Source organism: Ostrea edulis, chromosome 1, assembly GCF_947568905.1.
Source record: "Ostrea edulis chromosome 1, xbOstEdul1.1, whole genome shotgun sequence".
NCBI classification, from domain to species: domain Eukaryota; kingdom Metazoa; phylum Mollusca; class Bivalvia; order Ostreida; family Ostreidae; genus Ostrea; species Ostrea edulis.
This window is the reverse complement of record NC_079164.1, coordinates 95,435,854-95,452,720: the sequence shown is the minus strand read 5'-3', so window position 1 is coordinate 95,452,720 and position 16,867 is coordinate 95,435,854. Positions and strand designations below refer to the sequence as shown.

The 16,867-nt window shown below is 34.8% G+C and overlaps 1 protein-coding gene across 2 annotated transcripts; it reads left to right on the top strand.

Annotated features, from left to right (window-relative positions):
* The first annotated feature begins 881 nt into the window (after positions 1 to 881).
* Positions 882 to 2,282, top strand: LOC125672881 (uncharacterized). Of its 2 annotated transcripts, XM_048909100.2 has the most exons (3): positions 882 to 1,249; positions 1,605 to 1,727; positions 1,941 to 2,282. In XM_048909100.2, exons 1-3 carry the CDS (start codon positions 1,112 to 1,114, stop codon positions 2,082 to 2,084), a joined length of 405 nt encoding a protein of 134 aa, XP_048765057.1. In that variant the 5' UTR covers positions 882 to 1,111; the 3' UTR covers positions 2,085 to 2,282. The 2 variants fall into 2 exon arrangements, with proteins under 2 accessions (XP_048765057.1, XP_056023127.1); XM_056167152.1 differs by lacking the exon at positions 1,605 to 1,727 and having other exon boundaries at positions 930 to 1,249.
* Positions 2,283 to 16,867: the final 14,585 nt, after the last annotated feature.

Genomic DNA, 16,867 nt, shown 5'->3' with positions numbered 1-16,867 from the left:
CGCAAAGCATAGGTCTATATTTGTGGTACTTCACCTACAGCTGATGACGTCTCAATATGAGTGAAAAATTCTCAACAGGACGCAAACCAATCAATCAACCTACTGATAAATTGATTGTACATTGTTTAACGTTCCACTTGGGAATTTTCATTCAATCATAAAACCACCACGGTGGCCTAGAGGTTAGAGCGTTCACCCCGAATGCGAAAAGCCGGGGTTCCAATCACGGCCGCGACAGACCGAAGTCGTTAAAACGGGTAGTGACAGTTCCATCGCCAAACGCTCGGCATCAGGTGTGAATTTCACGGGTCCTCGGAGATGACCTTAAAAACGGATGTCCCGTGTCACAGTAGGTGTGGCACGCTAGAGAACTATCACTGCTCAATAACCATGAGCGCCGAGCGTAGGCCTAAATTTGAAGCCCTTCACCGGTCTTGGTGACGTCTCCATATGAGTGAAAATTTCTCGAGAGAGACGTTAAGCAAGATACAATCATCCAATCATTGGCGATGAAGTGCTGCAAAATTTAGGCCTATAACTCGGCGCCTTCGGCCTTTGATTGATTGATTGATTATATATTGTTTAACGTCCCACTCGAGAATCTCTCACTTATATGGAGACATCATCATTGCCGGTGAAGGGCTGCAAAATATAGGCCTATGCTCGGCGCTTATGGTCCTTGAGCAGGGAGGGGTCTTTACCGTGCCACACCTGCTGTGTGTGCGTGCTTTAAAAAAATTGATGATTGATGATTGAGTATATATATATCTTCTAGGGTCAAATTAATCAGTTCTTTGTCACATTGATATTTAATATATAGTCTAACTATACAAGTATATACATCCGTATGTGGTGTGTATTCAAGTTTGTTCAAACAAAGACACTATTTAAAGCCACCATTGTGGAGGTGTATAATCCTATCCTCCCCTCGCCCTGTTTATTAAGATCTGCCTCCGAACTTCAGTACAGGAAGTATGCACAGTATACGGGAAAGCATCTCCCATGATTTGTGAAATGAAATTCACTGTGTAAGGATGCTGAATAGTGCCTGTTTGTGAAAGACTGGTGATTGTTTGTGGTATACTGGTGCCTGTCGGTCAAATACTGCTGAATGGTGTTTGTCGGTTCTCCCTTAACCGATGTATATCTGTACATGAGTGTTGGTTACCCCGTGAGCTACCACAGTTTTGATGTCACTGAAAAAGAAAGCACTGCAGAAGGAACAGTGAAGAACAAAGTTGAAGATCATGTAAGAATTTTACCAAAAATATTTGTGAAGGGAATATAATGTGTATACAATGGGTCTCTTATATAAGGCCAAATGTTGAATAGAAGGTTAACTAATTAAGTTTCCAAAAGTGTCTGTTTATGCACACCAATGCTGATGATTTGAAGAAATGTGTAGTAAATAAGAAGAAACAATCTCTGAGACTTGTGTGAATTTGTGTACATTGTTTTGTGACTTTGTAAGGAAGAATTATATGGGTACCACATAAGTAGAACGTATACAGCCCTTAGAATGATATCACTAAATGGTTAAAATTTTCAACATGTGCATCGCATGACATCTTAGTTGTTTTAAGGTATGTTAATTAAACATTTAGGTTGGATTGGCCCCTAAACATGGGTATTGCCACGCAAGACCAAAGAGCCATCTCGTCGAATCTATACTAACATTTCTATGCTTTCCACCCACCGCAATTGTTGCAATTTTCTTTGCTTTGAAGGTAAATATGCGTATTGTTTATTCGGAAAATAATAGTTTGTTTGGTTAATCAAACTTATCAAGAATAAAACGAGTTGGGTATCGTTTGAAAACGATGTCAAAAGTACTGATTTTTTTTTTATTTGAGAAATACTTTGACTGTTTGTAGCCAAAAGAGATGCTTGTAAACTGAATGCTACATGTTTATATCTATATGAGTATCTGTTTTTTACAGGTGAATCGTTTCTACGATGTCTATGAATATGCTGCTGCTTACAAGGCCTCCAAAAGAGCCAGAACTTTCGCTTTCATTTCGTTTTTACTCGGACTCGTGATGTGGATTCTGATATTGACATTGTGGAAAGTCAGATTCCGTTAACATACGTGAGTCGTGTGTTACGCTTTTCGTGGAAAATTTTCAATATTCTGTTTCCATAAAATGATTATTTATTGACCGGCGAAAAGTACATATACATGTACAGGTGCAAATGAGTAGAAATATGAAGGATATTTTTTAAAAAAAGAAGAAGAAGGAACTGCTACATTGTGTGAGATTAATAAAATCTGCATCATTATTTTTCATTTTGATATCCCTTGCTCTGTGAAAAGGTGCTGATAACGAACAGTGGTATATTTGTTGAAATAATAGCACGTGACTTATAATGTATTACGTGACTAATTAGACAAAAGAAGTTGAGTTTCATGCTACATAAACTGTTTCCAGAACCAGAACTGATCTATTGCGTATCCGAACCTCTGTTGATGCAGCAATGTCATAGTTCTGATAATTTATGTAATTAGTCTAATATATTATCAATTAGTTACTAACGTAATGATGTAATTCTACATAGATATTCAATAAAAAGTACAGTAAATAATGTTCATAGTAAGAAACATTTATAACTATAGAATAACAATGAAAAATTAATCCATAATGGGAAGAGGAGAGACTCGTGTTCACGATGTTTTATTTTAAAAACAACTCTACAAAATTTAATATGTATTTTTTGCATTTTAATTAACTGTTAATTTTAGTTAAATTTTGTCACTGCAGCTGACTTTGGACGTCTTTTTCGGTCGATATTGTGGTCTCGATTAGTGCGATAATATCAAGTATCAACCTCATCAACATATCGTATATAAATGTATTATTATCCCGGTTCATTGTCACCGTATTTACATCCTGCTTTTAATTCCATGAATAATCCTCACATGGGGAGAACAATGAAGGTCCTGTATTGAACCACCGGGAGTGACAGTTACTGTACGAAGTGATGTGTGCAGATTTTCTTGTCTCGGAGCCTCTTTAGTTGTGCAATTTCAAATTCGTTATGCAGTTTGCAACCAATGGACATCGAAACTATAATTCATTATCAAGCGAGGGAGATAATTGGAGGTTGAAAAAGAAAGAGCCTGAGGTAATATACAAGTTTCTTTGTGATATTTTCCTCACTTTGTGATATCTTTTTTATTATACTACTACTTTGTAGATTTTTCTGTCGAAATCGAAAGTATGTGCCAATTTAATGATTAGGAGACTGTATATCGTAATAACGCGGAGAATATCTTCTAATTACAGGATTCTTTCATCGTTTATTTGCTCCATACAGAACTACAGTTATGATGAGAGTGAAGTCACTATGTAAACAATCGTTAAATTTCTAGGCACGAAGAGGAATAAAATTATGCATAAAATAATTTACGGACAATGATATCAGAAGAGAAAAGGGTGACATTATGTAAACATTGATAATGAAACAAAAGTGATTTGGTTGTATATTGTTTAACCTTTCTCTCGAGAATCTTTGGCTCATTTGGAGAGAAATAACAGTGACATTATGTAACATTGATGATGAAATAAAAGGGACATTATGTAAACATTGATAATGAAACAAAAGTGATTTGGTTGTATATTGTTTAACCTTTCTCTCGAGAATCTTTGGCTCATTTGGAGAGAAACTAGTTCTAATTGTAACGGGGACCGTTACATATGTTCCCCAAACCTCCCCCAATTAAAAAATGATGTTTTTGTGAATCTATAGCAAAAAATCATTTTATTTTAGCCTTTAATTACATGTAGTACGTTTAATATGGTCATTTCAGTACCCAAAAATGAAAGAAAGCGTTGCACGCGCATGCGTGTATGATTCCGAATTTTTGTTGATGTCGTTCAACAGGCATGTGTATCATATACCCACAGTGTGAATTTCATAACGTTTCCATCAAATATAAGGAAGTTATAGCGATTTTAAAATCGTCCAATCAGAATTCAGCACACGTGCATGCACGTGCTGAGCAGTAATTCTAACCACAGCAATTTGTAAGGAGTACCAAGACACATCTAAACCATTAATATCAATAGAATTTGATGAAAAACAAAAACGTTATCGTCCTTTAAAATTTGAACATTTAAAAACCGTTGCACGCGCATGCGCGTGTGCGTTGGCATTTTTTTGTTACACCAATATATAGATACTCATATTGTCTACGTATGCTGTGAATATCATCTCATTCGCTTCATAAATAAGATAGTTACAAACGTTTTAGTATTATCCAATCAAAATGAAGCGCACGTGCATGCGCGTGCAAATTGGTAATTTTGACCATGCAAATCAGTTAAGGGTCTCAATATCTACCTATGATATGAATTTCAAGCCATTTCAATGAACAACAAAAAAGTTAGACTGATTCCAAAGTTAGTGTACAAATTTTGTAATGCGCGTGCACGCGCATGCGTGCGCGTGCTGACAAAATAACTATTATTTTTCATATGTACAAATGATATACTATCATCCTATTTAGGTTTTATATCGCTTCCTTTAATATTCTGATTTTCCATTTTTTGTACCAAAATTGCAATGCACGTGCGCGCGCGTGCATGCACGTGCAGACAAAATGACTATCACTATGCACATCTACAAACGCTATACTATCATCCTGGAAAGTTTCATATCGATCCTTTCTGTAGTTTCTGAGAACACTACCGGACAAAAAAGTACCGGAGAAAAGAATAATAATAATAACTAGTAATCCTAATTGTTCGAGAACAATTAGAGGTCTTTCCACCTTTTCTGGATTTGTTTCTTGACCTTCAATCTTGATCCATTCTTCAGTAGGTCAAATGAGGCCAAAAAACTTTCAAGTCAATGTAAACTTGGAAAACTTTCAGGGGCCATAACTATTTAAAGGGGTTGGTTAATCTTTTCGCACTGAATAGATTGAAGAGTCTACTAAATCAGTACAAAATATTTAATGATTAAGGTTTGGTATCTCCAGGGTTAACGGTTTCGAAGGACTAGTGATAACAAGCTTTATTTGTAAGATGGGTAATAATTTTTAAAGGAGCTCGGCTTAAGGGCCAAGAAAGATGTTTTAATTGGTTTTAAAAGAACATACTAATGATGCAATGAAAAATGATGTATGTTGAAAGACAAAAGAGATATAAAAAGAGCTAAATTCTCAATATTTGAAGTAACTTTGACCTTTGACCTTTACCTAATATTCAGGGCCAAAGGTCAATGATCACATTGCAGTTGGTCTCATGTTTCTATGATTATCCGTTTAAAAGTTAACGATTAGCACAAACACATAAAAGGGCAATAACTCATATAAGGGGTCAGCGGATCCTTTCACACTGAATATGTTGAAGTTGTGCTTTGAGAAACCGAAGACATTGGTGAAGGTTTGGTGTCTCTATCATCTATGGTTTCAAAGGGGTAGCGATAACAAGGTTAATAATGTAAGGGGCAATAACTTTTCAAGGGGTCAGTCTTAGGGTACAGGTATCAAATCTTTAAAATGGATTTAAAAGGACATACTAAAGATTCAATTATATGTAGTATATGTTGAAAGACAAAAGAGATCTACAAAGAGCTAAATTTCTCATATTTTGAATGACCTTGACCTTTGACCTTGACATAAATTAAAAGGTCAAAGAATGGAGATTATAATGCAGTTGGTCCCATGTCTCTAGGATAAATGGTTTTAATTTTTTTTAATTATTTGTAAAAATCAAAACCTTTCAGGGGCAATAACTCATAAAAGGGGTAAAAGAATATTTTCGCAATGATAGATTGAAGAGTCTCCTTGAATAGTTGAAGACATTGGTGAAGGTTTGGTGTCTCTACGGTCTATCGTTTCAGAGGAGTAGCGATAACAAGGTTAATACTGTAAAGGGCAATAACTTTTAAAGGGGTCAATCTTAGGGTACAGGAATTAAGTCTTTAAAATAGATTTAAAAGGATATACTAAAGATGCAATGATATGTAGTATATGTTGAAAGACAAAAGAGATCTAAAAAGAGCTAACTTTCTCATATTTTGAATGACCTTGACCTTTGACCTTGACATAAACTAAAAGGTCAAAGGATGAAAATTCTAATGCAGTTGCTCCCATGTCTCTAGGATAAATGGTTTTAATTTTTTTCAATTATTTCTAAAAATGAAAACCTTTCAGGGGCAATAACTCATAAAAGGGGTCGAAGAATATTTTCGCAATGAATAGATTGAAGAGTCTCCTTGAATAGTTGAAGACATTGGTGAAGGTTTGGTGTCTCTACGGTCTATGGTTTCAGAGGAGTAGCGATAACAAGGTTAATACTGTAAAGGGCAATAACTTTTAAAGGGGTCAATCTTAGGGTACAGGAATTAAGTCTTTAAAATAGATTTAAAAGGACATACTAAAGATGCAATGATATGTAGTATATGTTGAAAAACAAAAGAGATATAAAAAGAGCTAAATTTCTCATATTTTGAATGACCTTGACCTTTGACCTTGACATAAATTAAAAGGTCAAAGGATGAAGATTCTAATGCAGTTGGTCCCATGTCTCTAGGATAAATGATTTTAATTTTTTTCAATTATTTGTAAAAATTAAAAACTTTCAGGGGCAATAACTCATAAAAGGGGTCGACGAATCTTTTTGCAATGAATAGATTGAAGAGTCTCCTTGACTAGTCGAAGACATTGGTGAAGGTTTGGTATCTTTACGGTGTACGGTTTCGGAGGAGTAGCGATAACAAGGTTAATACTCTAAGGGGCAATAACTTTTAAAAGGGTCAGTCTTAAGGTACAGGAATTAAATCTTTAAAATGGATTTAAAAGGACATACTAAAGATGCAATGATATGTAGTATATGTTGAAAGACAAAAGAGATATAAAAAGAGCTAAATTTCTCATATTTTGAATGACCTTGACCTTTGACCTTGATATAAATCAAAAGGTCAAAGGATGAAGATTCTAATGCAGTTAGTCCCATGTCTCTAGGATAAATGGTTTTAAATTTTTTCAATTATTTGTAAAAATCAAAAACTTTCAGGGGCAATAACTCATAAAAGGGGTTGACGAATCATTTCGCAATGAATAGATTGAAGAGTCTCCTTGACTAGTCGAAGACATTGGTGAAGGTTTGGTATCTTAACGGTGTACGGTTTCGGAGGAGTAGCGATAACAAGCTTTTATTGCAAAAGGGGCAATAACTCCTTGAGGGGTCAAAGTTCATATACGCAGGGTGAACTGCCAAAATCTTTTAAGGAGTACATTCTTATGGACTATAAATCTTTTCGATAAATCTTGAAACTCAAAATCACGGGGAGGAAAAATAATAATAATAATAATAATAATAATAATAACTAGTAATCCTAATTGTTCGCGAACAATTAGAGGTCTTTCCACCTTTTCTGGATTTGTTTCTTGACCTTCAATCTTGATCCATTCTTCAATAGGTCAAATGAGGCCAAAAAACTTCCAAGTCAATATAAACTTGGAAAACTTTCAGGGGCCATAACTATTTAAAGGGGTTGGTGAATCTTTTCGCACTGAATAGATTGAAGAGTTTACTAAATCATTACAAAACATTAATGATTAAGGTTTGGTATCTCCAGGGTTAACGGTTTCGAAGGACTATTGATAACAAGCTTTATTTGTAAGATGGGCAATAATTTTTAAAGGAGCCCGGCTTAAGGGCCAAGAAAGATGTTTTAATTGGTTTTAAAAGAACATACTAATGATGTAATGAAAAATGATGTATGTTGAAAGACAAAAGAGATATAAAAAGAGCTAAATTCTCAATATTTGAAGTAACTTTGACCTTTGACTTTTACCTAATATTCAGGGTCAAAGGTCAATGATCACATTGCAGTTGGTCCCATGTTTCTATGATTATCCGTTTAAAAGTTAACGATTAGCATAAGCACATAAAAGGGCAATAACTCATATAAGGGGTCAGCGGATCCTTTCACACTGAATATGTTGAAGTTGTGCTTTGAGAAACCGAAGACATTGGTGAAGGTTTGGTGTCTCTATGGTCTATGGTTTCAAAGGGGTAGCGATAACAAGGTTAATAATGTAAGGGGCAATAACTTTTAAAGGGGTCAGTCTTAGGGTACAGGTATCAAATCTTTAAAATGGATTTAAAAGGACATACTAAAGATTCAATTATATGTAGTATATATTGAAAGACAAAAGAGATATAAAAAGAGCTAAATTTCTCATATTTTGAATGACCTTGACCTTTGACCTTGACATAAATTAAAAGGTCAAAGGATGAAAATTCTAATGCAATTAGTCCCATGTCTCTAGGATAAATGGTATTAATTTTTTTCAATTATTTGTAAAAATCAAAAACTTTCAGGGGCAATAACTCATAAAAGAGGTCGAAGAATCTTTTCGCAATGAATAGATTGAAGAGTCTCCTTGACTAGTCGAAGACATTGGTGAAGGTTTGGTATCTTTACGGTGTACGTTTTCGGAAGAGTAGCGATAACAAGGTTAATACTCTAAGGGGCAATAACTTTTAAAGGGTTCAGTCTTAAGGTACAGGAATTAAATCTTTAAAATAGATTTAAAAGGACATACTAAAGATGCAATGATATGTAGTATATGTTGAAAGACAAAAGAGATATCAAAAGAGCTAAATTTCTCATATTTTGAATGACCTTGACCTTTGACCTTGACATAAATTAAAAGGTTAAAGGATGAAGATTATAATGCAGTTAGTCCCATGTCTCTAGGATAAATGGTTTTAATTTTTTTCAATTATTTGTTAAAATCAAAAACTTTCAGGGGCAATAACTCATAAAAGGGGTCGAAGAATCTTTTTGCAATGAATAGATTGAAGAGTCTCCTTGAATAGTTGAAGACATTGGTGAAGGTTTGGTGTCTCTACGGTCTATAGTTTCAGAGGAGTAGCGATAACAAGGTTAATACTGTAAGGGGCAATAACTTTTAAAGGGGTCAATCTTAGGGTACAGGAATTAAATCTTTAAAATAGATTTAAAAGGACATACTAAAGATGCAATGATATGTAGTATATGTTGAAAGACAAAAGAGATATAAAAAGACCTAAATTTCTCATATTTTGAATGACCTTGACCTTTGACCTTGATATAAATCAAAAGGTCAAAGGATGAAGATTCTAATGCAGTTAGTCCCATGTCTCTAGGATAAATGGTTTTAAATTTTTTCAATTATTTGTAAAAATCAAAAACTTTCAGGGGCAATAACTCATAAAAGGGGTCGAAGAATCATTTCGCAATGAATAGATTGAAGAGTCTCCTTGACTAGTCGAAGACATTGGTGAAGCTTTGGTATCTTTACGGTGTTCGGTTTCGGAGGAGTAGCGATAACAAGCTTTTATTGCAAAAGGGGCAATAACTCCTTGAGGGGTCAAAGTTCATATACGCAGGGTGAACTGCCAAAATATTTTAAGGAGTACATTCTTATGGACTATAAATCTTTTCGATAAATCTTGAAACTCAAAATCACGGGGAGGAAAAATAATAATAATAATAATAAACAGAAGAATATCAATAGGTCTTTCCACAGAAAGGTGGAAAGACCTAATAATAATAACTAGTAATCCTAATTGTTCGCGAACAATTAGAGGTCTTTCCATCTCTTCTGGATTTGTTTCTTGACCTTCAATCTTGATCCATTCTTCAGTAGGTCAAATGAGGCCAAAAAACTTTCAAGTCAATGTAAACTTGGAAAACTTTCAGGGGCCATAACTATTTAAAGGGGTTGGTGAATCTTTTCGCACTGAATAGATTGAAGAGTCTACTAAATCATTACAAAACATTAATGATTAAGATTTGGTATCTCCAGGGTTAACGGTTTCGAAGGACTAGTGATAACAAGCTTTATTTGTAAGATGGGCAATAATTTTTAAAGGAGCCCGGCTTAAGGGCCAAGAAAGATGTTTTAATTGGTTTTAAAAGAACATACTAATGATGCAATGAAAAATGATGTATGTTGAAAGACAAAAGAGATATAAAAAGAGCTAAATTCTCAATATTTGAAGTAACTTTGACCTTTGACCTTTACGTAATATTCAGGGTCAAAGGTCAATGATCACATTGCAGTTGGTCCCATGTTTCTATGATTATCCGTTTAAAAGTTAACGATTGGCACAAACACATAAAAGGGCAATAACTCATATAAGGGGTCAGCGGATCATTTCACACTGAATATGTTGAAGTTGTGCTTTGAGAAACTGAAGACATTGGTGAAGGTTTGGTGTCTCTATGGTCTATGGTTTCAAAGGGGTAGCGATAACAAGGTTAATAATGTAAGGGGCAATAACTTTTAAAGGGGTCAGTCTTAGGGTACAGGTATCAAATCTTTAAAATGGATTTAAAAGGACATACTAAAGATTCAATTATATGTAGTATATGTTGAAAGACAAAAGAGATCTAAAAAGAGCTAAATTTCTCATATTTTGAATGACCTTGACCTTTGACCTTGCCATAAATTAAAAGGTCAAAGAATGGAGATTCTAATGCAGTTGGTCCCATGTCTCTAGGATAAATGGTTTTAATTTTTTTTAATTATTTGTAAAAATGAAAAACTTTCAGGGGCAATAACTCATAAAAGGAGTCGAAGAATATTTTCGCAATGACTAGATTGAAGAGTCTCCTTGAGTAGTTGAAAACATTAGTGAAGGTTTGGTGTCTCTATGGTCTATGGTTTCAAAGGGGTAGCGATAACAAGGTTAATAATGTAAGGGGCAATAACTTTTAAAGGGGTCAGTCTTAAGGTACAGGTATCAAATCTTTAAAATGGATTTAAAAGGACATACTAAAGATTCAATTATATGTAGTATATGTTGAAAGACAAAAGCGATCTAAAAAGAGCTAAATTTCTCATATTTTGAATGACCTTGACCTTTGACCTTGACATAAATTAAAAGGTCAAAGAATGGAGATTCTAATGCAGTTGGTCCCATGTCTCTAGGATAAATGGTTTTAATTTTTTTTAATTATTTGTAAAAATCAAAAACTTTCAGGGGCAATAACTCATAAAAGGGGTCGAAGAATCTTTTCGCAATGAATAGATTGAAGAGTCTCCTTGACTAGTCGAAGACATTGGTGAAGGTTTGGTATCTTTACGGTGTACGGTTTCGGAGGAGTAGCGATAACAAGGTTAATACTCTAAGGGGCAATAACTTTTAAAAGGGTCAGTCTTAAGGTACAGGAATTAAATCTTTAAAATAGATTTAATAGGACATACTAAAGATGCAATGATATGTAGTATATGTTGAAAGACAAAAGAGATCTAAAAAGAGCTAAATTCCTCATATTTTGAATGACCTTGACCTTTGACCTTGACATAAATTAAAAGGTCAAAGGATGAAGATTCTAAAGCAGTTGGTCCCATGTCTCTAGGATAAATGGTTTTAAATTTTTTCAATTATTTGTAAAAATCAAAAACTTTCAGGGGCAATAACTCATAAAAGGGGTCGAAGAATCTTTTCGCAATGAATAGATTGAAGAGTCTCCTTGATTAGTCGAAGACATTGGTGAAGGTTTGGTATCTTTACGGTGTACGGTTTCGGAGGAGTAGCGATAACAAGCTTTTATTGCAAAAGGGGCAATAACTCCTTGAGGGGTCAAAGTTCATATACGCAGGGTGAACTGCCAAAATCTTTTAAGGAGTACATTCTTATGGACTATAAATCTTTTCGATAAATCTTGAAACTCAAAATCACGGGGAGGAAAAATAATAATAATAATAATAATAATAATAATAATAAACAGAAGAATATCAATAGGTCTTTCCACAGAAAGATGGAAAGACCTAATAAACAGAAGAATATCAATAGGTCTTTCCACAGAAAGATGGAAAGACCTAATAATAAGAAACAGAATAAAAACAATATGTTCCCAAACTTTGTTTGGGGAACATAATAACAGTGACATTATGTAACATTGATGATGAAATAAAAGGGACATTACGAAAAGGTGAAGATAACGAACAGTGATCAATCTCATAACTCCTATAAGCAATACAAAATAGATAGTTGGGCAAACACGGAGCCCTGGACACACCAGAGGTGGGAGCAAGTGCCTAGGAGGAGTAAGTATCCCACGTTGACCGGTCACACCCGCCGTGAACCCTATAACTTGATCAGGTAAATGGATTTATCAATGGTCAAAATCAATATGTAAAGAACGGCCTAACAATCAGTGTGAAACACGTCAGACGGCATTTGACTCATAGACAAGTTGTATTGGCAAACTAGATCGTTATAACGACCATAGTGTTTAAGAAAATGTAAGGTGAAGATAACGAATAGTGATCAATCTCATAACTCCTATGAGCAATACAAAGTAGATAGTTGGGCCAAACACGGACACCTGGACACACCAGAAATGCTGATTTTAAACGACTGTTGAAACCCCCGCAACATCAACTGTTAGTAGCCTGACTTGATTTAAAAACCGATGATTCCCAGAAGAAGCTCTTGCGTATCGAATAAGTTGAGATATCTAAACACCGTATACATGTGATTGTGGAATATTGCTACATAAATATGGGAAGTTGACGATGGAGAAGCTGAGATCATCGCGTTTGTCATAAAGTCGAGTTGTTAGTTTGCCGTTAATATCTACTTTCAATGAAATATCTAAGTATGAAACAAAAGCAGAAGTGGACGACTCTGTGGTGTCTTTCATTTCGAGTTCACAGGTATATATCGAATTGACATATGAAAATGATTATTGTTGATAGATAAAAAGTCGTTGATATTTCTTAAGTTCGAGTTGAAGGCCACAGAAAGAGAATTTTTCTCCTCATGTCAAAACTTTTGAATAAACTCTGGTTCATAAGAATATAAAAACAGGTTACCTACCAAAGCAGCACCTTTCATGCCCATTGGAATTCCAACAGACTGTTGGAAGATCCGATCACCAAAGACCATGAAGATATTGTCAAGGAAAAAGCATATTTCTATTTCAACTTCAAAGTACGTGTGCGTGGAATCAGAGTGGTGTTTAACAATTTTGTTTTGGATGACTGAGCACTGAAACTGAATATATCCTTCTTTCCATGTTTATTAAAGAAGCAACTGTCTATGATGTCAAAAAGTCTAGTCTTTAATGTATTGTGAGAAATGGTCGTGTAAAGTGTTGAAAAGTCAAACATTTCGATGTTATATATTTGAGAACAGTTTTGCGATTTTAAACTCACTAAAAGTTCTCTACAATGTTTTAGAATCCACATTTGATTTACACCATTTCTGGCATATACTGTGGCACAATACGTTTGAAGTTTCTCCTTCACAATTGTTAATATTTTCGTGAGGAGCAAAGATAGGGGCTTGGTAGAACATTTGATAGATCTAGCAATGTATTTTTGTTTCGTGAAGAGCAAAAATAGGGGATATATCAAATCGACATATGAATGAAAAAAGATTATTGCTAATACATAAAACGTCGTCGATCTATCTTTTCGAGGTGAAGGCCACAGCAAGGATTTGTCACAGTTAATAGATAGAATTAACTGGAAAAAACAAGATATAGAAAGGTTGACGAAACGCTACCTTGCCTGACCCCTCGCTCGACACGAAACCATTGGGATGGTTTTTAAATTACAGCATTATTCTTGTAATAATCAGATGGTCATCTCGAGAAAAGTACCTCATAGGTGACGACAAATGCATTCTTCTCGATATTATTCAGTGTTGTATTTCATAGAAAGTCACTGAGCGATTTTTGATTTTCAAATATATATGAATTAATGCATAAAAAATAAAAATAACGAACATTGATCAATCTCATAAACCCTATAATGAATACAAAATTAAGTGTAGGACAACATGGGCCCTGTATACCATTGGTAGGATCTGGTGTCTAAGAGGAATAAGCACCCTCTGCTGATCGGTCACACCCGCCGTAATCCCTATATCTGATTAGGTAAACGGAGCAATCTGTAGTCAAAATCAGTTTGTAAAGAACGGCCTAATAATTGATATAATGCATGTCAGACAGCATTCGACCTAATCACAGGTTGTGTTTGCAAATTAGATCTTCATAACGACCATATAATTTGCGAAATGTTGGCTTTAAACGAGACTGAACGCAGACATTTCTGAATTATCAGTTCAGAGACACTGGGTGTCTGGATATTTTACATCCCATGTTACTTCTCTAATTCAGTACTATTTCATAAAACCAATATAAAAACTAATGTATCTTTCAATCCCGTAAAGGCGACTGATAAATCGCTATGAATGACTGATTAGACTCTTGTGATACAGTAGTCGTAAATGAAGATGTCTATTGTATTCTGGGTTAGGTAATTACCAAATGTAACAATATTGTGAACATTCCTTTTTGTGATGATATTCACTGATTAATACCATATAATGCCAGAGGTCGTCCCACTTTCTGATGCCCTATCGTTAGCTTAATTTTTTCGACATCTACATTTGATTATACATTTTGTGTACATGTATACCTGCCTAAAGCATATGCAAGAACATTCTTGATAAAATGTAACTGTTGCAGTTATTATCTACCAACAATGGCGTTTATAGATTAGTTTAATCGCAACATTAATTTACAAAATGCACATCAACAAAACGATCCGAGGTTACTGAAAGAAGCAAGGTGCTCCTATTGGAGAGAAATAGATAAAATGCTGTAAAATTTACTGCAGGTTTACTGTAAAGGAAATTGTCGTGAAATTCTTGCCACTGGTTGTGAACATACTAGAACTTACCGTAACACATTTCAATTACAAGTTTGCAGTAGGCTCACAAGAACTTGGCTGAACGCTTACAAGAAACTTAAGGAAGCCCATCAGTGTTGAAGAAAGTTTAGAAGAAACTTAAGGAAGCCCATCAGTGTTGAAGAAATCGCAGAATTTTCCCCAAATCAATAACATTAAAACCTATGACTTTTCAACACTATACACGACCATTCCTCACGATACATTAAAGACTAGACTTTTTGACATCATAGACAGTTGCTTCTTCAATAAAAACGGAAAACGGAAATATTCATATCTAGTGATCAGTCATTCAAAAACTTACTTTGTTAAACACCACTCTGATTCCACGCACAAGTACTCTGAAGTTGAAATAAAAAATATGCTAGAGTTCCTCATTGACAATATATTTCTGGACTTTGGTGATCAGGTTTTCCAAAAGTCTGTTGGAATTCCCATGGGCACGAATTGTGCTCCTTTGTTAGCTGACCTGTTTCTATATTCATATGAAGCAGAATTTATTCAAAAACTCAATCTTTAAATTGCGAGAGTACGTGGGGTTTTTTAATTAAAAGAATGGTTGACTTATCATGATCTACTAGTTGTAGAATATGTGTGTTTATACTTCATTGACCCATTTGCAAATTATAATTTTTGATTTGCCATTTCAAATGCTAAAAGTTAATTAAGTACGACAATAAACATCTTAATAGATAGAAACACGGTAAGCAAGCAAATATATGGCTATGACTCGCCAAGACCACAAAAATGTTTTGCATCTATACTGAATTTCTCAACTTCATAAAACCCTTCAAACAAAGAAACATTGCTGGATTCAGTCAGTGTTCTACCAAGCCTCTATCTTTGCTCCTCACGAAAATAAAACAACTGTGACGTAGAAACTTCAAACATACTGTGCCACTACATATGCCAAATGTGGTACAAATCAATTGTGGATTCTAAGAAATTCTAAAGAACTTTTAGTAAACTTAAAAACCACAAAGCTTTTCTCAAATCAACAACATAAAACTGCATGACTTTTCAACACTTTACACGACCATTCTTCGACAGCTCATAATGAATTAAAGACTAGACTTTTTGACATCATAGACAGTTGCTTCTTCAACAAAAATGGAAAACGCAAATATTCATATCTAGTGATCAGTCATCCAAAAAATTACTTCGTTAAACACCACTCTGATTCCACACACAAGTACTCTGAAGTTGAAATTAAAAATATGCTGGATTTCCTCATTGACATTATCTTCATAGTCTTTGGTGATCAGGTCTTTCAACAGTCTGGTGGAATTCCCATGGGCACCAATTGTGCTCCTTTTGTTAGGTGACCTGTTTTTATATTCTTATGAAGCAGAATTTATTCAAAAACTTCTACGTGAGAAGAAAAAATATCTTGCTGTGGCCTTCAACTCGACATTTGAATATATCGACAACGTTTTATCTATTAGCAATAATGACTTTCATTCACATGACGATTCGATATATCCCTGTGTACTCGAAATAAAAGACTACAGAGTCGTCCACTTCTGCTTCATACTTAGAGATTTTATTGAAAATAGATATCAACGGCAAACTAACAACTCGACTTTATGATAAACGGGATGATTGCAGCTTCTCCATCGTCAACTTCCCATATTTATGTAGCAATATTCCATTATAACCTTCGTATGGTGTTTATATCTCTTAACTGATTCGATACACAAGAGCTTGTTCTGCATATAATCAGTTTTCAAATTGAGGCAGGCTATTGACAAACAAGTTGATGGTGCAGGGGTTTCAACAGTCTCGTTTGAAGTCAGCATTTCCTAAAATCTATGGTTGTTATAACGATCTAGTTTGTCAATACAATTTGTCATTGGGTCAAATGCTGTCTGACGAGTTTCATACCGATTGTTAGGTCCTTCTTGGAGCACTGATTTTGACTACGGATAACTCCGTTTGTCTGATCAAGATATACACAAACTGTAGGGCTCACGGCGGGTATGACTGGTCGACAGGGAATGCTTACTCCTCCTAGGCATCTGATCCCACCTCTGGTATATCCAGAGGTCCGTCTTTGCTCAACTCTCTATTTTGTATTGCAAATAGGAGTTATGAGATTGATTACTGTTCCTTAACTTCACTTTCATCTAGGTTTATGAATTGTTTGTCTTTAGT